At 45.8% G+C, this 23,946-nt stretch overlaps 1 protein-coding gene across 3 annotated transcripts in view; it reads right to left on the minus strand.

Annotated features, from left to right (window-relative positions):
* CAMK1D (calcium/calmodulin dependent protein kinase ID) overlaps positions 1 to 23,946 on the minus strand; it is a 230,461-nt gene that overhangs the window by 4,585 nt on the left and 201,930 nt on the right. For 2 of the 3 annotated variants that reach the window (XM_055808000.1, XM_055807999.1), the window contains exons 7-10: positions 20,369 to 20,481; positions 18,523 to 18,601; positions 7,972 to 8,059; positions 7,244 to 7,382 (exon numbers count right to left, since the gene is read on the minus strand). In XM_055808000.1, coding sequence (XP_055663975.1) covers positions 7,244 to 7,382; positions 7,972 to 8,059; positions 18,523 to 18,601; positions 20,369 to 20,481 — 419 coding nt within the window. Of the gene's footprint in view, positions 1 to 1,029; positions 3,380 to 7,243; positions 7,383 to 7,971; positions 8,060 to 18,522; positions 18,602 to 20,368; positions 20,482 to 23,946 lie in introns of those variants that run through there. The other variant, XM_055807997.1, reaches the window with a different exon arrangement.

The raw sequence follows: 23,946 nt of genomic DNA on the forward strand, positions 1-23,946 counted from the left end.
AAGAGATACTTCAGGACTCAATCATAGGACAGATCTCTAAGTATTTGGTGAACCCCAGTCAGGTCTTCAGCTGTGTTTCACTGATACAAAAGAAGAGCTTCCCACCACCCAAAACTGTAGCAGAAAGAAGCTATTTTGCTCTTAAGTGCTCCTGTTTCTTGTCTTAAGATCCCAGCAGTTGATATCAAGCCAAAGAAAATGATAATAAATTACACATCACTTGCAGGAAGATAAAAAAAAAATCACCCTAATTCCAAGCGTGGAAGGAAAGAATACCCTCCCAACAAAAAACACAGAAAATATCCAGCAAGGAGAGGCAGGCAGTGTATTCGTCCCCCCACCCCTGTCCCAGCTGCAGGACAGCATGTCTGCCTTTGCTCCCGTCACTGCTCTTTGTTCTGCAGATGGAAATCCATTTGCTTTTCTTTTTTTCTGCAAGACACATTTGGATGCTGTGTTTTGATTAGCAGCCTCAGCACCTACATCAGGTTCAAACCAGACCTCAGGTTTCAGGAGAGTATGCAGAGGTGAACGTTTGCACCCTAACCTTTGAAACCACTCTACAAAGACAAAAATATTCCCTAATCAAATCCTGCTTTTGGTTGCACATGTGTAAATGTGGGGAACTCCACTCCACTGGTGCCAAACTGGGAGACTGCCTGTTTACATCCCTGCAACTGGAGCAGAATAGGGCCAGCTGGGCTTATGAAATCATAGGGGTTCAAAATAACCCAAATTTCTTGGTATAGGAGTCTCTCCTAAACAAAAGTTTCCTTACTCAGGCTGGCAAAATAAAGTATCCTTAGAATGAGTTTGAGCTGTATGAATGACACTCATTTTCAGATACCTTTGCAGCAAGACATAAAAAGCTTTGAGACTACATGCCGATAAAGTTCTTCTGACTCTTTGTCAACGGGGCAGGAGTATATGGTGGCAATGGCCAGGGGATGGGGACAGGAGTGTGAGTGGCAGCAAGGAAATCCCCTGCCCTTTGGTCTGCCCAAATCCCGGTCAGAAGTCCTCACCAACCCCCAAAAGACCTGTATCTGCCATCTTTTCTAAAATGAGGAGCTGAAGCTGAAGCCTCTCTGCATGAGCATCCCTGCCAGCTGCAACATGGTGGGGGGCACCAGGGGCTCCCAGGGGCTCACTCAGATGTGCCACATCCCTCCAAAAATGGGTAGCAGCTTAATACCAAGGAAACTAGAGTTCTATCTGGTGTGACGGCTTTAAGTGCCACCAACAGAGCGGCTATTTCAAACAAAGTCAGCGCTCACTGTCACCTGCTTTTCCAGCTCTTAGCACTGCAAGTACAACGGATGAAATCCCGGCTCTGCTGGTTGAAGCCAACTGACTGCACATGAAGCAGGATTTTGAAGTCTCAATGAAAAATATCTATCTTGTGGCTTTTCCCAGCATAGTCACTATTGCCTGATACATTCAGCTGTGCCTGTGACTGGCTTTCACAATTTCTTGTGCAGGATAAATGAGGCAAGCATAGCAATAGAGCATGGTGCAGGGAATGGCTTGTGCCTCTGGTGGGGCATGGACCTGTCTGGGTTGTGAGAGTCTGGCAGCAGCTGGGGAAGGGTGCCTGCCTCTGCCGCCTGCCTCCCTTCTCTCCTTCTCAAAGGAAAATCACAGCTGGGAGTGGCACAGCAGTAACCTGGAGCCCTTCAGCAAATCCGGGCAGATTTGATCTCCTCTCTGTTTCAATGCGCAGCTGCACAACAGTCATGGTGGCTGTTCCTACACGATGCACCAGCACATGGAGCCTGGGAAGTGTATGTAATTAAAAAAATGGGGAAATTAAGCCTGCTTTTCTAGATGAGCTTCTGGGGGGGGAGGAGGGGAAGGCAGTGGATGCACCAGCACATGGAGCCTGGGAAGTGTATGTAATTAAAAAAATGGGGAAATTAAGCCTGCTTTTCTAGATGAGCTTCTGGGGGGGGAGGAGGGGAAGGCAGTGCCACCACTGCCCTTGTATATGCCTGTGCCTCCAGGCAAGGTCCTGCTTTCCCACCTCAGTGCTCCTTGCCATCCCTCAGCCAGAGCTAAGTGTGGTGGAGCAAAGCTACCTTAGGTCCTGCACTTCGCACCCATGAACCTGCGAGTTCTCCACTGAGGGGCTCAAGCATCACCCCTCTCCCTGGGGGTCAAACCGAGGCACGCAGAGGTTAAGGTTCAAAGTTTTCTATTTGGTTTTGGATACTCAGTTTTGTCTGCTCTGGGAGGTGCTGAGCATCAGCAACACCAGGCAAAGCCCCGAGGAGCTGCAGGTGCTCAGCATCTCTGGCACAAAGCCTTCAGGCTGTATGCGCCCCATACCAGAGACCAGGCTGGGAGGTGGCCGGTGAGTTAAATGTCTTGCTCAAGGGCAGCACAGCAAGTCAGTGGCACAGGATCACTACGACTCCTGGCCCCACGTCTTCCTTTTCTTTCACTCTACTTACAACACACAGTGAGACAGGAGCTGCCGGATGGGGCCGTGCTCTGTCATTCCACTTGCTCAGCTCTGGCAAGCTCCTGACTGGCACCATGTACCTGCCTCTCCTCTGAAACAAGGGTGCTGCAGATCCCCAGCCAAGGGGAGCTGACTCCCAAGCTGGTGGCAATTTGACTCTCACCATGGCTTTCAAGGAGGAGGAGGGCAGGCAAAGCAGCGGTTTCTTAATCTGAGCTGAAACAGCTCTACTAAAGCCAGACAGACTTGCAGTCCAACTAGAGGAGTGAGAAATGGCATGCCATTGAAATCCTCCCATGTTGCAAAGTTAACATCAAATCCTACCTACAGAAATAGCCTATCCTCCAGGAAACTGGAAAGAGGGACATTACTGGAAGTACTTTTTAAATGGAAAAAAAAATGCTCAGAAAAGTATCTCTATTTAAATAATCCAGTTGAGATAGTCATAGTTAATGGAAAAAAAATAGAACATATACTGCTACCTACACTGAGAAAAGAGTAAATCACTGGGGAAAAGAATGAGTGTTCATTAGTTAGAACATTGCTAGACTCACATATATATATATATTTATATATATGTATATATATGTACAGCACCAGAGACTGTTAGATCCGTTCCCCTTGGAGTCATTGCAGTTTGTGATAAATGAAACATTTCAGAATTGCAGTATAAAATATGGCCATAAAAAATCTTCTTTCTTCTAGTCCTTCGCTGAGCGTGCACCGCAGGGTGGGATCGTGCAGAGGCAACCTGCCAGCCCAGCCGCCTGCCCGCTCCGTGCCGCCCCGGCTCTCACTTGCTCCCTGTATGCACTGTGGTCACTGTGGTGGGTCTGGGTCTCCGGTCCCCTCCTACCGCAGAAACGCCTGAAGAAGCAGATGAAACAAAACTACAGAGAGTGGATGGAGACATACCTAAAAGGAAAGCCAGAAACACAGTTAGAAATGTTATTTTTGGAGGCAGGAACATGGGCAAAGATGAGTTTCTTTCGTAGCATGCTACAGAATGGAGGGGACCACAGCTGGAGACGGCGCTCCTGCTCTTCCCACAGCGGCGAGGTGGCTGGGTACCTCCATGGGGCATCTTCTGCCCTCCTGGCCCATGGCTGTTTGCCTACTGCCACCACCAGCAGTTGCATTGCATGTCGCAATGAATAAATGTCCAGCTTTGGTATGCGTTCAGCCAGACCGATTCCACATTTCTGAGGCTGAAGACAAAGAGTTGTGGGATTCAAAAATCCCTCCAGCATTGTACTTGCTCAGAATAATTTTCCTTGTAGGCATGTTAAAGATGATTAAACTTCTCATCATGGCCATCTAGCTAAACGAACAGACTGTGCACCTGGACTAAAAAAATTTCCTCAGGCATCCTGCAAAGCTGCTGATAAAAAAGTACAGTGGGTCAAATTCGCTGCTGAGTTCCAGTAAACCTAGAGGGAATGTAAATTTGTGTAACTTGGACAACATTCTAGTGGCAGCTTATGTTGCTCCAGGTTTTGCTGGTGTGTCTCCAGGACTTCCAGCTAAGAGATGTACGTTGATGTACGTTGAACATCTGCAAGTATCTGCACTCAAGGTTTACCCAGGCTGTTCCTTTTGAATTAATCAAGGACTTCTGACAGATACTTTTTATGAGGGAAAAAGGGGGGGGGGGGGTAGCTAAATTAAAATGTTTATAGAAAGTGTCCACTTCCAGTGAATCCTCCACCAGAGCTTTGAAAAACAAAACCCCCCAAAGCATAACCCCTGAAAACCCAAAGTAGTCTGGGTTTTGAATGACAGATACAGGATTTTGCTATTCCAGCACAATATCAGCAGTTTCTATGGAAAGCATAAATGAAGAGAAATAAAATAAATCCTTGCCAGAACTTTATACGGATGAACTACCCCTCTCCCAGCAACTGTTGAGACCCCACAGGGGAGATCTTTAGGCTCTGCTGGCACATGAAGCTCTCCATGCAGTGTGGCAGCCTTGTAGGCACTGGTGTGCAAAGGTGGCTCCGGTGCAAGAAAAGCTGCTGAACAGGGACCCTGCATGGTCACCTTGCTCTGACCAGATGTGATCTCAGACGATTCGAAATACAGTTCATTTTTCCAGCCTGGTGAATACAGGGTGGACAAAACCTTTATTAGTATGTTCTCTTACTGGAGTTTGACATGGCTCCTTGACTACTCAGGATTTTTTTGATGCTTGTTATGACTTTCAACTACTTTTCTGTGCTTCAGGGTGGCATTTCAACCTCAGGGATGACTGTGCTGTACCTACACTTGGCCACCTCAAGTTTCCCAGCAGTATTGACATTTGACACCTTGGCTTCATGCTGCCATTTATCAATTACCTTAAAAATACAGAGATCTAGGTCCTGTAATTAATCTAGGCAGTCCAACCATATCTAAACAGAATAAACCAGGCACAGACTGAGAATCAGGCCAACACACTTGAGAAATCCCAACTGATTCACTTCGGCTTCCCTGACAGGTTCCGTAATCCTGCCTGATGCATCACCTCTGCTCTGCCCTAATGCAGACAGCGGCATTTGGATGCGGCCTGACAACCTACTCTCAGGCAAAGGCTGTTTTTAATTGTCTTCAATGATGTGAACTTGCCACATTTGAAACTATTTGGAGAGTTCATTAAGTGCTTATTAATAGCATTAGGCAGTATTGTATTTTGTAATGGTGGCACAGCTGTTTCATGTAACTTGCTGCATGGGATCTTTCTCGTCCAAGAGATCTGTCCCCAGAGAAAACCGCGGGGAAAGAAAGAGGCAGGACAGAGACCTCAGAGGCTTCCTTTTCCCAGCAGGAGGTATTTGGTGGAGTGCATTCGATGTGTCAGCTCCCTCTTTATGGTCACTCCTTGTATTTGCTGCTGGGTCTCCTCACTGGTTCTCTGGGCTCCAGCATTGCCTAACTCCTTATTTAATTTCTTTGAGTTCTTCTGTATTGTCTGCTGAGCTGGAATTAACCTGGGATGCTTGGAAACCTTTTGATACTTTTCTGTCTCATATTTCTGATATGAAAAAACTTGACCTATCTTAATACATCTGGTTTTATCCTTTGTGTCCTGGCTGACTTCTCCACCACTGCAAAATATGGTCAGATTCTGTACAGGGACCTGCTGGATTCTGTAGCAGTTAAACAGACTTTGTTCTCTTCCCACCATTCTTGTTCGCAGATGTTTTTCTTTTACTATTCAGACTACTCAATCCTATTAATTAACACCATTTCATCAAACGGATGAATGGAGATTAATCACCCACCAGTTTAAACGCAAAGCATGCCATCAGATGCTCTAGACCTGACTAGGGTCCAGCTTATCCATACCACAGCGGGAGCCAAAATAAAAGCACGTTTCTCCCCTGTAAGGGGCCCTCTACATTGCTGCATTGCCAGTGCATGGTTGGAAGCCCTGTGCAGCCGCTCAGCACTGCATCGCTCCTTTGCAGTCGCCAGATGTGTGCCAGGAGCACAGTGATGCTTTTTCAGCAGCAGCTGTAGGATTTGGCGCTGGGCTTTGCAAACTGGGCACTGGGCATGGGTCCCCATCAAGCTTGGGATGCAGAGGCGAGGGGGTCTCCTCTAGCTCAGTCACAGCACAATCTGGGACAAACATCTCACACAGTGCCCAGGAGGCAGATCCCACCCCAGCCATGGGGGAAAGCGTGGCCCTGACAGCAAGAGAAACCACAGCTTCCATAGAGAGTCGTGGAGACCGTGGCTGGTGGTGTGTCCTTGTCAAGGAGCAGAGGGTGGCAGGCAGAGGCAGCAGAGGCATACAGCAGTGACATCCAAAATCCATCCTGAATAGTAGGTGCTTCCAGTTCCAGAATAGTGTGGGGTGCAGTCTAGAAATGACCACTTTGGTCCCCAGTGAGGTAAGCATTGACTTGCAATACCATAAGCTACTAGCGCTCCTTTTTGGTGCCCCACCTTAAGATAATCTCTAATTGTAAACTCCACATCCCTCCATTTCAGGATACAAAGATCTCTGCAGATGGACAGAAGGGAACAAAAGAAATTCTCAGAAGCCAAAGACTAAATAGGCTTCATTGCAAAGGACACATTTCTGCCTTCCAAATGATCCCTTTGCTGCATGTCACCTTCCCTGGCATTCAGAAAAAATATATATCCCAAGCATCTGACTGCCTTGGGCAGCTTGCAAATCTTAATTATAGCATATAACAAACAAGGCAGGAGGCCAAGTCCCGTTGTGGTGTACAGAGTCTGAGTCCTGCTCAGACAAATGAGCCTGTTCGTACAAGGCCCAGGAATTTGGCCCGGGAAGAGGGAAGCTGGGTCAGACTGGCAGGATCAGTCTCCTCCATGGAAAATGGAAATGAAAAGTAAGCCAATTTTTACAGAGAAATGTCTTATCATAATACTGGAAGCTCAAACATAAACAGTTTGAGTAAACTTTTTTAGTTTTCAACCAAATACAAAACTTGCTTGCTGTGGGGTTCTGGGTCTTTTTCCCAAGCGAAAGCCCTTCTTCTTCACAAGAAACAGTGTTTTTCTCTTAGAAATGCACCCAGCTAAAAACTCCTTTTTTTTTTTTTTTTTAAGTGCATAAACTTTTCCAACTGATTTGTTGGGTTTTTTGCCAGCTAAAAATGAAGGCCTCGGTCCCTTTTCAGTCTTTATTTTAAACATCTGCTTGCACAAAGCCAAACCTACTGGCAGAGAGGACTGCAGCCTGGGGGTCAGGAAGAAAATGGGGATCCTGGGAATTTGCTCGGCTGCCACTGCAGGAGCATTCCCCGGATATCGGCTACTCACAATCTTTCCGTGTGGCTGCATCAGGAAGCGGCGTGGCAAGGCTGAGGGTGCTGGATACGCTGGCGCTTGCACTGTCCAGGCTGCTGCCGAGGTGTAACCGTCTCATGTGCCGCACCACCGCCGTGGCATTAAATGCTTGCTGAAGCAAAAAAAAAACCAAGAAAGAAAGAATTAAAAAATGTGAGGTGGAAGGGTTACTGCCGTTCCTCTCCTGGCTGCTTGGAGTTGTCAGAAGTGAATGAGCTCATCATCATTCAAAATTTTCCCGAATTCTAGCTTCTAAGCTAGAAATGGCAATGTTCTAACTACAACAAATTCTAAAACAAATCACATGCATTACTGCCCGGGTCCTGCTCCCCATCATTCCTTCTAGCGCTCAGCTGGGATGCGGCAGCTTACAAGGAAAGTCATGTTTGACACGTCCTTCCCTGCACCAACACACAGGGTGTCTGCACTGTTTCACACCCCCCCACGATGCTGACCCCAACTCCATGTACAACCATGGCTGCTTTAGCTATGAGGAGCCTCAGCCCCATCTCTCGCACTTATTTATATACTTGGTTAGCAGCATCCTCTATCAAAGGCCCTGCAGGGCCATGCAACCTAAGTCTGGACAAACTATTTTGACCAAAATTTTGGGCCACAAAAGCACTTGAAAAGGTGTCCGTATGGCCACCACGTTAGCAGAGTTACGTCTTAGGTGTCATCCCTGAGGACAGGTCACTTACTCTCCATTTGCTCTTTGCAAAGTTCTTCCGGATCTGAGCACTGACCGACTCGTGGATGTTTTTGTTGAGCGCTGTATCACCAGCGATCCTGAAATGGACAGACAAGACATACTTTAAGAGATCTTTTGCTCTCCTTGAATATCTTTCTTCTTCCCCTCAACAGAGAAGGCTGGTCCAAGGTGTGATTGCTCCTGCAGTGATGATTATTTCATTCACACAAGGGCTCAAACTTCCCACCGCTGTCTCTGCTGGCAGCAGTGGTGGAAAATCTGGGGCAATGAAAGCAAGCATAGATAAGGCTTGTAGGTCTGGCAGCTACAAAGAGGTACAACCTTATTTTGTTGGTGCGCTGCTGCTTTCTATCACCATTACAGTCCTAGATGAAAACATTCTACCTTTTTTTCCTTTACATCTAGAGATTTAACATCAACAGGCTGGGACTACTTTTAGCCTCAGCCATGCAGCAGCTTCCAGAGCCACTCCAACCTGTCTGCTTTCTGTTTGCACTGGAGATTTTCCTGCCACCCTGCAAAGTACATAGCCATTCATCACGATTAATGTACATTTACAGTAAAGCAGATACATGGACAGTCCCTAAAGCAGCACAAGCTGCACAAATAGCTTAAGCTGAACAACACTCAGCCTAAAAACTTGACCAACTTTGTGCAGCTTCTTTAACAGATAAAGATACATTAAAATCTCCACTAAACACAATTATTTCAAGGGAATTTTATTGATTCATTTAACTCCTCAAGGCATGAGATCTGTTGGAAGAGCAGGCACCACAGTGAACTATTGTTGGGCCATATGATGGGGTAATAAGTGCTATCTAACGTAGGCTATGCCAGGAAGCAAAGATTGCCTCCTATGCTGTATGTGATATTTTCAGAAATCAATTCTTTGGACACAGTGTAGAAAACCAATGTCCATTAGCAATAAAAAATTGTAAGAAACTGGATAATCCATCAGGCCCAGAGCCTCCCAGTCTGGGTACCTCCAATAAAATAATGAGAGGGTTTGGGGGACTCAGCAGTCATCTAGTCCTGTCCCCTACCCCAGCTCTGTCAAAATAATTTTGACATGCGTTTGGCTAACCAGTACTTAGAGATCTCCAAAAGATGGAGACTCCTCAGGCAACCTATTCCAGTGCCCCACTGTACCCCAGAAGACATGGAAAATAGTTTATTCCCTTTGTCTTTGAAGCATCCTTTCACATATTTGAAGACTGTTATCAGGTCTTCTCTCCATCTTCTCTTCTCTAGACTAAACAAACTGATTCTTTCACTGTTTCTTCATAACTCATATTTTCTAATCCTCTGATTTAGTGAGCTTCTCTGGACTTTCTCCAACCAGTCCACATCTTCCATAGACGGCGGTACCCGATGTGTTCACCGTTTTCCAACTAAAGCAGCAGAATGGCAGCATTGCTTTGTGTTTCTTAAAAGATGAAACTCTGCTTACGTATCCCAGACTGCTGTTTCCATTTATGTGTCTCATTAACTGGACACATTCCTTTCATTTTGCCCAGATCGTTCCAAACTCCAACCCTGTTCTTCAAGGACAGGCAGCTTATTCTACCTTCCATCAATGGCACATCTAAGAAGTGCTCTCTGGGACTAGTCTTCTGCAAATTCTTTCCTTCCTTCCTTCTGGCAACACTTACCCAGGATGTCAGAGAGATGAGAGGAACTGCTCACTCTTGGCAGGAAGGAGAGGGACTAAACCCCTATTTCCCAAGAGTGGAGAGCCACCAATCCCATCCTGTTGCAACTGAGCTAATCTATATTGAGTTATTCAAGAGCACAGGAGCCAGCAGGAATGTCAGCAGGAAGGAGCAGGCATCCCATTCAGGGCAGCCCACCTCCAGCTGGGAAGGACACTTGCCTGACCGCCACCGCCACATAACCTCTGTCTCAAGCAGACAGAAGAACTGGTGCCACGAGTAAAGCATGACTCCCAAATGGCACCTGACAGCCTGTCCATATGCTGTTGCTGGAGAAGGGGAGGTGTTTGAGAACTGGATGAGCTTCAGATTTCCCTCTGAAGAGGATTCCTGCTGATCACCTCTCCCACTGACAGGGAGGCATGTTGGTCTGGATTTCCCACTGGGGCCAGGCAGCTAAAAGCTCGGTGAGGCAGCACGTAGGCTAATCATCATGTTCATTGTCCCATCCCCTCTCCCTCACAGGGAATATTGCCAGGCCTAGCACTGGCCCCGATGGATCTCATGCAGTGTATACTCCCAGATGGACACGAAGCCCAGCTGGCCTTGCACCCACTGTAACAGTGCATTTCCTTTGCTTCTCTAGCACGAAATCACCACGTGAAGGAGCTCCTACAGCTTTACCACAGTCACGCCCACATGACACAGAGTGTCCCTGGCTGCCTCCAGGTCCCATCTATGAAGAGCTGACCAGAAGCCTGAAAAAGCTCCAGCTGTATTGCCTGTCCTGCTCACTAGTTTAAGCCCAAAAGCGTGCAGGTCTGCACCCACCCTCCTTGCACACCACTCAGCCTCTGGGTGCAGATGGGCCCTAGCAGAATTTCCCAGTGGGAATGCAGATTGCTAGTCAGAGTCACTCCAAAATGTCATGAGCGTTCTGCCCTGTCCAAGACTACCTCTTCTGTGAAGGCAGGTGCCCTCAACGCGTACCAGCTGGGAGCACTGACCATCATACTACAGAACCACAAAATATGTGGACAGCTACATGCCAAAGTATCCGTTCAATAACTAATCAAAATGACCAAGCTGCAAACAGAAAATTTACTAACATTTGCGAAGAACATTTTCCCTCCAAAGCTAATGAAACATCTTACTTTATGAACAAGTTTGCTAACAAGCTGTATAAACACAGATCATGTTTCCCACTTGTCAGATTTTGTTTTGGAAACACGGACAGGACAGGTCCTTGGGGTGTGATACCCTTGCCAGCTCTTCCAGAAGATCTTTCCTGCCCGTCTCCACAAAGACTGGCAAATGCAGTTTGGCTATATGAAACTTTTCATTGGGCATGTAGCTCAAATACAGGCTGTACGGTTTTTTGAGTTTAGGAATCATTTTCTGAAATGCTGGTGGTTTCAATAAGAAGCTGCTGGTTCCAATAGTTCACAAACTGCCTCCTACCACCACTAACTCTGTGTTCACTACACAATTATCGTAATTCCAGGAAAAAAGTCTTGGTATTTGGCTGTTTCCCAAATATGCAGAATAGTACTTGTTTACTTCACAAAGGGATGGACAGACACCCTGTGAAGCCCTTCAGATGCTACAGTGGTGGGGACCATCCTACATCTAGGGTCTCTTCATCAACATTAGCACCCTGCAGATGCTGGTTTTTAATCAGAGCAAAGTAACAGCAGTACTGGGCCTAATTTAGTGCAGCAGGGTCCGTTCAAACATGTGTTGGTATGCCCAACAGTGCAGCTCAAAATGCAGCCCCAGTTGCCAAAGCCAGTTGTGGGATCATTCTCTAAGCCACCTCTGAAGAACGACTGTGTTAATGTTGCAATGCTGTGACATTAGGACTGTGCTTTTATACTGCATTTTGCACTTGGAGGATCTTGAAACTTTTCGAAAATATTCACAGTGTTATAGCGTTTACAGTATAGTTTTACTTCTAGGAAAATGAGATGTTAATGTCCATTTGCTGTTGGTGTTTGGCTGGAGATGTGGTGGTTTAAAGACACAGGCAAAAGAGGTTGGAGATGAGCAGATAAAAGTCAAATCTTTTATATGATTAGCTGTTAGAGTTCGAAAAATGAGATAAGCTTTTGGGCACACAAACCTACCCTGAGGCTGGTATCATGAGCATCATCACATTTATACTGAATGTATTTAATCACGAACTTTAGTTCCTAAGCCGAGAAGATAATGCATGACATTTAATAGAGATACTGGTTTTAGAGCATGTTATAATTGCCCTTCCACCTTTCCCTAACTCTCCAAGTCCACAGGCTATAAACCACCTTGCTTTTCCTTTTGGAACAAAAAATACCTTCACATCTTTCTTTCTTCCTCCCTCCTCTGTACAACATACCCTTCTACAGGAATTGGCTCCATTTTCCCTGAGAAACAGCCATCTTCTGTTTCAGAGATGATCAAACTGATGCATATCTAGTCAAACCCTGAGCAATAATTCTTGGCTTTGCCGTTAACTTTGAAGTTAACTGTGTCAGCACTGAAGCTTGTTTTCACCAACTACACCAGCTGGTCCAGTAAAAGATACTACTTGTACCTACCACATATGTATACAAAAATGAAATGAAACAAATCAGAACAATGCATGATCTGTTATCGTGCTAAGCATCACCCAGAACTGAGCAAGGACTGATTAGCCTAACTGGATCCTGCCTTTTCTCCTGGGGTCCCTGTTTTGCAGCACCTGAAGGCAGCTTCATCCTAACAACGGTTTGGGGAACTTTGTGTTGAGGCTGGTTTTGTGTCCAGTTGTAAATATGTAAGTGTCTCAACACACAGAATCGGACACCAAGGGCCACAGTCTAGTGACTCTCCATCACAAATGCTTCCACTGGTGCTAAGAAGGGTATTTCTCATGAATAACCATAACAAACCTAGCCCTGCACACAAGAGGGATCTAATCTAATGATCGAATATTATGTCATAGTATCTAATTTATTTTAGATTTCTGTCTGGGTTCAAAGATATCACAGCAATTTATCTGGCCATACTACTAAGTTTTGAGAAGAACCTCCAGCAAAGACAAACTCAGTAACTTTTCTTTTGTACCGTTTTTTGTCAGAATACTGCAAGCATATGTCTCTTGCATCCTCCCTGCCCACGACGGCAGGCAGAGCCTTTCATCTACCGTCATTTTCTGAACCTTCAGACTGAAGGCAGCCAACTCACATGCTGTGCTGGCCAAACAGCGCTTGGAAATACTCTTGAGTATGATGATAGGAAATATGGAGTTAGCTGTAATGGATAATGCTGAAGGATCATAACTCTTCTCTACATACACACACACACGCATACATATGCTCACACATACAGACATGCATGCGTATAAATATACACACATACATACTGTATCAGTGATGCTCCAAAATAAATAGAGTGCAGGGAAGAACTCGATAAGAGTTTGATTTAATGTTGTAAACATCAGCAGTTCCCTTCAGGAAGCCCTTTTCACACTTCAAACAACATTGTCTGAGAACTGAGCTCTTTGTAAACCATGTCCTTTCACTGGGTGGAAATTATTATCTGGCTCGTGCTCTCTGGCACATAATAGACACGCAGGGTCATGGTCACAATTTGCAGAGGCTCAAACCTTGCCAAAGCTTTGCAATTCTTCAGCGTAGGCGGGGATGGATGTCGGCATGTCCCAAGTGTCTGCTTTCCCTCTGCACAAGCAGTGGGGAAAGGCAAGGGCCATGCTCGTACCTGCCGACACAGGTGCCTAATTTAGGTGCCAAAACCTCCTTCTCCCCTATACAGTCTATACAGGTAGGTGACACATCACAATTTAGATGTCCCAAGTTGCCTTTGATGCCATAACCAGCTTCAGCACACAGCTCTAAATCCCATTTCAGATCACTTGGGTAATGCATGACAGAGTAAATAAATTCATGGCACACCTTCCAACTCCTATACTAGTTTCTGAACTGCTGGACCTTCTCCTCACCCTCTGAGGACTATTTTCTCTTCCTCTGACCCGAGCCTGCAGGCTGATTTTGGGGCTGCAGGGCCCAGCTTTACTTGACGCGGAGCGCAGTCTGGTCCCAATAGCTGGAAAAAACAGGTCCTTGGGTTTCTGCTGCTCGCCTTTAATCGCTCAGCTTGAGAGACTGCCCTAAACAGGATGTGGGTTCTGACATGGCGATATATTCAATAAACTTAATTGCTGTCATTAATACGAGCTAGGGAAACATTAAAATGTATCAAGCTGCAGCAAAATTACCTCGCTCTTTTTTTACTTTCATTTTCCACATCCTTTTCGAAAAGTCACAGTGGATCAACTAAGCAGAACATTGTGCCTCTGCAACACACTGTAAACAGTGCAAACCTCAGTGAAAGGTATGCTGTAAAATAAATAATTTTTCCAATGGAAAGCATAAGTCACCTGTGTATTAAACTGGAGAAATCTGTATAAACGCACAGATTGTACAGGCTGCGATGTAATCATTATACCAACAAGTCTTACATATTGTACTGTTTCAGCTACCATACTTCACTGCAATTATTGGCCTCCTTTTCTGCCAACTCTGAGTTTAACATACCGTCCCCCTGCCAAGGCCATTTGATTATAAATAGCAAAACATCACGTAAACGCAGGCATGTGGGGAGCAGATACAGCACAGAAAAGTGGGCCATTGGGAAGAAGTATTTACTTTTTTTAGGGTCTGATCCTGTACAAACATTAGTCATGTGAACAGCTGGCTATTCTAGAGCAGTTTCCCGAAATTCAAAGAGATTATAAACCTTAAAGGCACAAATGTAATTATCATGCAAGATCCAGTTCTTGCAAGCTTTGCTGGGAAGTTTTTAATAAAAACATGATAATTAAAATAAGAGGTATATTTTGGAATCAGTTTGTTCTTCACAGATGTTATATATTGAAACAACAAAATCTCATAGCCAGGTAGCCATCTCAAGCTATTTTTACCACTATCAGATTATATTGTATGTGTTAAGTACTCATGACTTGATAGATTTCTTCCTAGTCTGAGGTCAATCCAAATGATCGGCAGGGGCAGATTTCACAGGAGAAAGAAAAAAAGAAAGCTGGAAAATGTCGCTATGTGCAGCCACTGCATTGTATGTATTAATTATCTACCATTTACACAGCACCAGTCATTTGGGTAGTTGTCCCGCATTCTGCTGGTGAGACAAGGAGACAAACCCCAATTATCACTAAGGTCAGTGGCAAAACTCCCATTAGCCTCAGTGGAATCAGGATTTCACTTCATGCCAACCCTGGGGTTCACAGATGTTTCTCCAGTTACGTTGCTCTACAGAACCAGTTGTGCAGACAATAAAATACCTTTTTAGGGGATATGATTAAGGGCTGCTCGAAGTGTCAGCACTCTGCAAGAGCATATCATTTATGGGTCCGCTTGAAGTCTGCTCTGAGCATCTCCTCCCACTAAGCTTACACACCTCATTACTTTTGATCAGCCTGAGAGAAGGCAACACTACATAGGCACTGTGGAAGGAGATGTTGCTAATGGGGATGTACACTGAAAAACACACGCTCATGTGAAAAGGTGGGGTGGGATGGCCCCATTATAAAAGGTGTGGCACCCTCTCTCTGTTGGCTGAACACGTGCACCCTTATCTCCCACTGCTGAATGCAATCACGAGAAAGAGGATCTCAAGCCTGGACTTGGAAACTTAACTATGCCCAGGCTGAGAGAAGGACACAGCTGACCATTGAGAGGAAGCACAGCACTCTCCACCTCCTCCGCCAAAAAGGCCTTCCCCTCCTTCAAAGGGGAGGATGCCATTGTAACAGATATAATGGCCAGAAGGAGAACAGAAGCAGTAAAAACCTCATTATTTCCTGGCGTAAGCAATCTGGGTGGAAAATGCTTCTTGAGCAATGGCTTGGCAAAATGAGATCCTATCAGTAACTCTGAAATAACAGATAATATGCAAGTAAGTAGCCTTGATTATCCAAACAGGCATTTATCACTACAAGTGATTCAACCCCTCAAAAACCTAATCACTGTATCACTCTCTGGAAAGGGCTATAACTGCAGCATTTATGTTACAGGAAGCTTTTCAGAGCAAGAGGGAATAAGACATAGAACATAGCTCAAGAGCACGCTGGGTGGGACAGAGGCAGACTTGAAGCCTTTGGAAATCTCCATGCCTTGCTTCCACTGTACAACTGTCCCGTAATTGACTGGCACATACTGTCCCTGTGTCAAAGGGAGGTGGGTATGGGATGTTGGGTGGAAACTGTGAATATTTTAAGCCTCCCTACTTCAGTGCCATTTGCATGTCTGACATTTCAGATGTTGACCCTGAGCCATGCTTTCCACGGCTGGGAGTTTAACCTGCCTTGCAAAGTCAGCCTGGCAGAAGAAGACTCCCTACCACAGAAATGGGGGAAAACCTTTTTCTGGGGGGGTTGCTTTTAAATGGAAGATTGGATTCTGTAGAAAATAGCAAAAATTATGGAGCAGTCTGTGAGTTTCCATTGGCCCCAGGCCATGACGTGCAAGAGAAAAAAAAAAAGAGGGGAAAAAAAAAAAGAGAATGAAAACACTTGATTATCATTTTGTTCCTTTTAGAGGGCCCAGAAGTTGTGTGTGTTACAAGTGCCACGTTTCTTTGTTGCACTCCAGCAACCAACACAGATGTAGTGGGGCCAAGAGCTGGATGCTTACGTATTGTGTATCTTGGATGTAAGGCTTTGGAAAATCTGCCTCTGAGTTATACAAATGGTCACCTCATTCTCTGCTGGGAGTAGCATTCCCATTGTTTATTCTATATTTCTAGTATTGACTTCTGTAACTTGTTTAATTTCCTGAGGCTCAGGTCAGTAGCATTTAGAATTTTTTTCTTTTCCATCTGACGAAAGCTGGATTTTGTTTCCCGAATATCCTTTTTGTCACACAGACAACACAGTTATTGATGGGGCATTGGAAGAAGGTCAGGCCCAGGTCCTACCTTCTCCTCACCTATCATTTGTATTGATGCCAGCCACTGATGCAGCTAAAAACCATCTGTAAAATTCTTCTTGTTGTTGGCATGGGCGATGAAAAACAAGAATCTTGCTTTCCTCAGTGATTTACAGTCTTCCGCATCCCAAGTGTTTACTGATTTTTTTTAATTGTAAACGCTGAGCCTCAATCTTCTCTACAGCCTGATTTGTGATCACAGTGACAACCTACAGCCAGACATTGGTACATCATACCCACTATGAAGAAATCAGTGCCATTTCAGTCTATTTCTACCACTTGTGCAGTCATAACTTACTGAACGCCTTCATGAGTGCCAAATGATTAATTGATGATGAGGGTAATTTATTAGCAAGCCAGAATGGTAAAAACCTTTGAAAGTATTTACTTTCCATCTAGTCCCAGGACAGAACGCAGCAATGAGATGAGACAAACCAGTGAGGGTCTGAGAAAGAAATGTAAAGCCCTTGAAGCCCGACTTAAGTATTTGTTCTACAGCTGCAGCCATTAAGTTTTACTCTACTTTGAAATTTAATATGATTTTAAGCTGGGTACCAAGTTCTGTCCCCTCACGTCTGGAAAGGTTAAAGAGTGTGTCCAAAACCCACGTCTGCTGAGGAAGCAGACATGACCAGCGCCCTACTGATAAAGCTCCCTAGCCTCAGAGGGATACAGACTCCATCCTCCAGACAAATGTCTCCAGATCCCAGCTGGAAGCAGTGCTACCTTAAAACTCACCGACAACTTCTACACCTGTGCTTTTCTCACCATGTGTCTTGTAACTCAGCTATGCAACTCAACACTGATCCCTGGGCTCAAATGGCATCACCAGGATGGTTTTGTGGTCCATCAAGCTGTTGAACTAGTTATGACACTGGACCAGTTGCTTTTCTGAGGTGCTATGGACACGGGAAAACCTTCTGCTCCCCTGCATGTACACAGCCTAATGCTCGTATCCAGCCAGTGCTCCAGAAACTGCAAAAGGAAACAGTATTTGCAGCAACTGTGATAGCAATGCACACTTGGGGTGAAAATGTCATGCCATTGACTCCTTTCTGTTGCAGCTATTATAACTATGAAAATAATATCTCGCGTCATATGGAATGATCCCTGCCCTAAAAGCCTTACATCCAGAGCCCATTTGTGGGTGCATCTGGCAGTGTGGGGTGATGCTCAGTCATGCAGAGTTGGTCAAAAGTACGTGAGCCACTCTTGTTTCAGCTACATAAACCTTGGGTAACATTGGTGAGGTCATCCATGTGCAAAGGCATCATCTAAGTTGAAGCACTTGAGGCCTACATTACAAATACAGTCTGACCAGGGACTTTTCTGTAGTCACTGCAGGGAGATAGCATTGCTGTAACCCATTCAGACTGTCCCTCTCTAGGGTTTTCTATCTCTTCCGTTCAACAAGGGAGGATAAACAGCACGTGAAACCAGCTCCTTACTGCAAGCAGGAGGTGAACTGTCATCTGTGAAGCACAGGTGAGAACTTCCTACTTCATGGGATGCTCTTAAGTGCTCTGATATTGCTTTGGCAAGGACCTCATGAGCAGGTTGATACCCAGCTTTTTGTACACCTGCAGAATTTGACCTTTGCCCCAAAATATGATTTCTGGGTTCAATCATTTTGGCATATCCCACTGCTACACTACAGTCAACATATATAATTCAGCATTTCACTGAATCTTTACACAGATACTCAATAGGTTGGTGCAGGAGATGAAAGACCCTCATGGTTTTCCAGGAAAATATGGAGGACAAAAGCGGGAGTTGTAAGAATAAAAGCATGGACTTATTTAGTAGAGGTTAGTACACAATGTGACTGAAAAAACCCTTCCACCCATGAATGTAAAACGATGCTCTCTGTCCTGAGGGTTTCACACAGCAGTGACTGTTGCTTACCAAGGGTGTCGCGCTGCTTGCTCACAGGTGTATCTTTTATTAGGGTCCTTCTCCATCAAATTCCGAATGAAGTCTTTAGCTGTAAAAAAAGAGAGAATAATTTACATCAATAGAGTTGATGCCCAGTTCTGTCGCCAGATGATCAGTCAACAGCACTGATCAGGCTACCAAGTGCCAGCTGGCCACAGCACCAGAAAATGGCCCTGGGTCATTTCTCATTTATTGGTATAGATATAACCAAAGTGACTTAGGACCAAATCCAAGCTGTTCAGTATGGCAGATAAAAGCTGAAGGCGTCTACTCCTGAAGGTATATTTAGGAGTGGGATGGAAAAATCAGAGTCAGCAGAGTACAGTCCTGCTGGCTTCAGGCTCCCCTGGCCAGCCAAGTGCCTCTGACCATCCCAGTTGCTCGAATATGGCCACATCTGTCAGAGATGCTGGTAAACTGAGTGGGAAAGGCAAGGAGGAGGTCAGATGCCACAGTAAGAGGAGCTTCTCATTGCTTACTCCAAGCAATTACACACATGGGCAGCTGTGAGGACGTAATGCATATTTAAAAAACAAGTTACCAAGGAAAATGGACTCCCTTGAGCACGAGGTAGTGTGTTTTTAATCAAAATTATAATGGAAGGAAGGGAGATCAGAGCATGGCATGCATCCAGTAGTTTCAGGACAGAGTGGCTGAAGGAGCCACAGCAAAGCCAAATATGGCAGGAAAATCTTTGTGCTGATTTAGGTGATGGACTTTCCCCCAAAATTCAAAGGGCTCTGCCAGCAGACCTTCATATTTTCTCTGAAAACCCCTATGGACTTAAAAAACCTTCTCATCACATATATTTTTAAGCAATCCATCACAATGGTATCTGGATCGCAGATGTAAACAGCATGAAATGTTTTTCTTTGTGGAGATAGCAGGATATAAAATCATCTTTAAAATAAACCACTTATTTTTATATCTTCCCTGCCTTAATCAGTAGTACTAACGAACCAGGAAACCACATTTCTCGGGATATTTTTGTATGACAAAATATTCCTAGAATTCTTTTCTTCTCCTACATGAAATGGCAGATGTTCCCCTGGCTTGGACAGAGCAAGGACACTGAGCTTGCGTGACCTCTTGGAGACCACCCAGCATGCCAGTGACACATGCAGGGTGCAATGCTGAACATGCCCCTGCTGTCACCCACAGACACTGATGCTGGCAGACCACGAGCCGTGCTGCAGCCAGAAGCCTTTAGGTGTATTTGCCTGTAACAGGTGGTATATCTGCCTCTACCAGGCCAACTAGAGCAGGGGCGGGCAGGCACCACAGGTTAAATGCCTTCTGGACTGGGTGGGGAACTGGATGAGCATATGGGCAGCTAGCTGGATCCAATCATGCAGACAGTAGTCTCAGTTTCTGAATTTGCTCACCCACCTCATCTGGAAGCCACTAATTTCTCGGGTCCTTTGCTGTATACACTGCAGGGCAGTGTCGGTAACAGAGCCAAACTAGCTTGCCACCTTATTATTAATGACACACAAACCATCTGCTTTTTATTTGGATATGATGGAGAAATTAAACTGCTTTGTCTTCTTGGGAAAGTATTCTGCTCTCTTCTTGTGTTCCAGCTACAATTTAGTCCTTTGTGTGTGGCCGGACAAAAAGGTACTTAATTTACTCCCCTGCAGAAATAAACTCCCGTAACTATTTGAGCTGAAAGAAATGCATGTTCCCAATGGCTTTCAGTTAAAAGGAGCTTCGCACATGACGAAGGGTGCATTCTCACACACAGAGGAGGAGATCTGCAACAGGCATACATGCATGCATGGTTGTGGCAATTAAATGAGCAGTAGCTTCTTACCGGACTCAGAGATGTCGTCCCAATACGGAGAGTCAAACTCATACTCCGCCTTAAGGATCTGCTCAAAGAGTTTGGAGTCATTTTCATCATAGAAAGGGGGATACCCACAGAGCCTAATGGAGAATGAGAAAAGAGAGAGTGACCCTTGGACCCATCTCTGCCAGGAAGGTAAGAAAGAGGGAGGGGGAAGGAGAAACTTTTGCTTAAGACTTGCCTCAATAACTTTTCAAGCAGGCAAACCCTACCGTGACGGGAGTTTGTTCAGGGACATGTAAACACACTTCTGAAGATTGGCACCATCCTGGACAAAGAGGAATTCTGTGTGGAAATCTGGTGCTGTTGATCCTACACTGACTCATGTAGATAGCCTGGCCTCCCTCTGCATGGTTTTGGGTGTTTAGCCAGAGGAATAGTTTTATTACACAGCCATGAGCCCTTCCATCTTCTCCTATACATGTGGTAAGAGGAGCTTTCATGAGCCACACCCTACATCCACAGAGCACCAGACCCTCTCATCCCCATTCCCCAACCACACAACCATTCCCCACCCAGGAGTTTTGTCCATACTGGCTTCATCGCTCTCGTCGTCCTTCTGGACTGTTCTCACCCAATGCCTTACATTAAATTACATTACAAGCCACTTACACCAGCTTTATTGTCTCCCAGATGGCAGAGAGGCAGTGCGGTGGCTGTGCAGACCATAGAGACCATATCTCTATGAGAAGGTTTGCTGTACAACTGGGGAGCCATCGGCCATCTGCAGGGACTTCTTCTCCAGCACCACAGGGCGGAAGAGCTGGTGCAAAGCAGGACAAGGAGCCTCACAGAGCTATCAGGCAGCGGGCAGCATGCATCTGCAGGTTGTGCTGGACTCTGCATCCCCCAGGCACAATGGGGAGGGTGTCTGGGAGTCACTCCACCTCTGTAGCAGAGCCTGCCCGGGCTGCACGTGGACATGCCACAGTTGCAGAGACACACGGAGAGCCTCTCTCCCTTTCTCACTTCCACAAGTGATTTTGCTGCCCACATCAAACTGCCTACCTTGCCTAAGGCTAACAACAGTCCTGTCCTGGTTTTCAGTATTTATAATCAGACTTCTCAGAAAACCTGGCCCCGGGACAGGCAGGACATTGGACGTTATTTGCCTAGTTTGAGCTAAGGCACTCAGGGTGCGCCCTCCCAGTGCTGCAGACAGAAGGATGGCTACTCCGCTGAGGCAGGGCTCTTCCAGCCCTGCTGACATGGGAAAACCACATCCAGCGCTGCGTTAAGCAAATGCAGGGATAAAAACGTGTGTGTCAGAGATCCCTCGTGCCCAGCTGATGCTACACGCAGTAGTCTGTCCCTCCCTGTACAGACACGCCAGCAAAGACAGCCCTTCATCAAGGTTTAATACCAATGTTGTAAAGTGTCAGATTTACCTCTGAGGCTGGTCCAAGATTCTTGCAAACCCATCCTGCTCACAGTGACACAGGCCTTTCTGCATCTGTTGTCTCGTGTAGAGATGATGCATTTTTTTCTCTTATCTCTAGTCTACGATGTAAATTATTCCTTCCTATACTTCACCAATTTTGAAATGATCTTTTCCCTACAGTTTTCTTAAACCCAGAGTCAATCAGCTTCGATAAAGCATTTAATGGGAGAGGCCCAGCCATTATAAACAGACTGAAGACCTAACTGAAAAACGACACTGTACCAACAACAAAGCAAGGGCAGGAGGGAAGGACTGTAAGAAATGAAATACTCCAGTTATTTATAACCCAAAGTCAGCCAGCCGCCCTGGAGGTTATTTGAACCAACTCAACACTTGAGGGTGAATGGAGCAATGTTTTATTAGCTCTGAAGAGCCAGTGTGCTTGACAAACAATTCAAAATACTGAGTGAGATCTTGATCTGCATCAGTTCCATATTGACCTGGAAAAATTCCACTGAAATTTGCAGCATTATAATGAATCCACTATGGTTCAACTGAATCAGAAATTTCTCTTTATCTTGCAAAGCAGATGAGCCAGTCCTCATTTGTGTCTCACTGGATGACTGTCATTATCAAAAGCAAGTAAGATAACCTCATGCCAGCCCAGCATTTACGTTCAGAGCAGGACCACATACCTACTTCATGGGCATGCACCTGTGCATGGGGCTTGATGCAGCAACCTCCATGTGAAACCCAGTGGTGGAAGTGGCATGTGAAAGGGCCATTAAAAATGGTGCATTTAAACAAATGCCAAAAAGCCACTATGCACCTGGATAATGGAGGAAAAACATCTGATAACCTAATGCAGAAACTGGGTCCACAACCAGGATCCAGCTCTACAGGTATCTGTAAAGAAATTTTATATAACTTGCTTTAATACAACAAATATCAGTGCTTACTCCCCACAGTCTTGTGGGGGGGATGCACACAAACTGATTTTCACTCTCATCCTCTTTTGTCACAACCCTCAAGATTCTGGGTGCTTTACGGAGGGGTTTGGGAATGCTGGGGTTACCAGCACCAGCTCTGCAACTGTTAGGATGGCCACAGAGGTAGAGATGCCCAGACTGGAGGAAAACAGCTCCTCCAAAGGCACTCGGAGCCATCGCTCTGTCCCTTTTCCCTGGGGGACTCAGAGGCTCCATATAAGAAGCCTGACAGCCCTTCATTAATTTCTTGCCTTCCTCAGCACTTTCCTTACACAAAACCAAACTGCTCCGATAAAGCATTTTAAGGTGAGCAGAGAGCTCTGTGCATGTCGAGGCGCTGGCAGGCTGCTCCAGAGAGAGAAATAACTCCTTCAAAATGTGCACTGTACTAATTACCTTGGCAAAGGTACAAGAGCACAAGTTAGGGCTGCTGTGATTTATACACGCTCGTGGCAGCAAAAACGTAGGAGCAAACCACTGAGCAGCGCAGAGCTGGAGGGCTACAACCCCACAATAGGGGGGAGAAGAGAGACGAATGCCAGCAGGAGCCCCAGCCTCTCCAGAGCCTTCCAGTCCCTTTCCTACACACATCCAGCTCTTCCCCTGCTCCTCTGCATGGCTTGAGTACCTACACGTCTGGAGTGTCTACCTTTGTGCCTGGGAGGTCATCACAGCCCATCGCAGCGGCGGCTGCCAGGAGGGCTGATGTTTGAGGACAGCTGATGTCATGCACAACGATACCAGGACTGTTGATGGCTGGGCACAGGGCAGAAAACAGCTTCTTTTGGCACAGCTTTTCCCTTGCTAGTGAGAGCTTGAGAAGCGTTAGTCACTGTTATAGGTCATGGTCAGGGATATCCCTCTAAACCAGCCCCCTGCCTGAGACCCGGGTGACTGCAGGGCAAGGGCTGGTCCTGGCTCAGCCAGGGATGGGGATGAACCTCCTGCACAGGGGGACCTAAGGATGTTCCTGCAGGAGGCAAATCATTGAGGACCTACACCAGCAAGCATGTGAGAAGGGAGCAAGCTCCTTAGTACAGAGGAGGTGGCATGTGGGAGGTGAACACCAAGGCATCTTGGCACAGGGAGGGGTTGGGAGCCAAAATGTAGGCCGTCTTGCTGTCTTTTCCCTTAAAATCAGAGTTTAGGAAGACATAAAAGTTTTAACATTACTG

The sequence above is a fragment of the Falco peregrinus genome, chromosome 6, assembly GCF_023634155.1.
Source record: "Falco peregrinus isolate bFalPer1 chromosome 6, bFalPer1.pri, whole genome shotgun sequence".
Classification (NCBI taxonomy): Eukaryota; Metazoa; Chordata; class Aves; order Falconiformes; family Falconidae; genus Falco; species Falco peregrinus.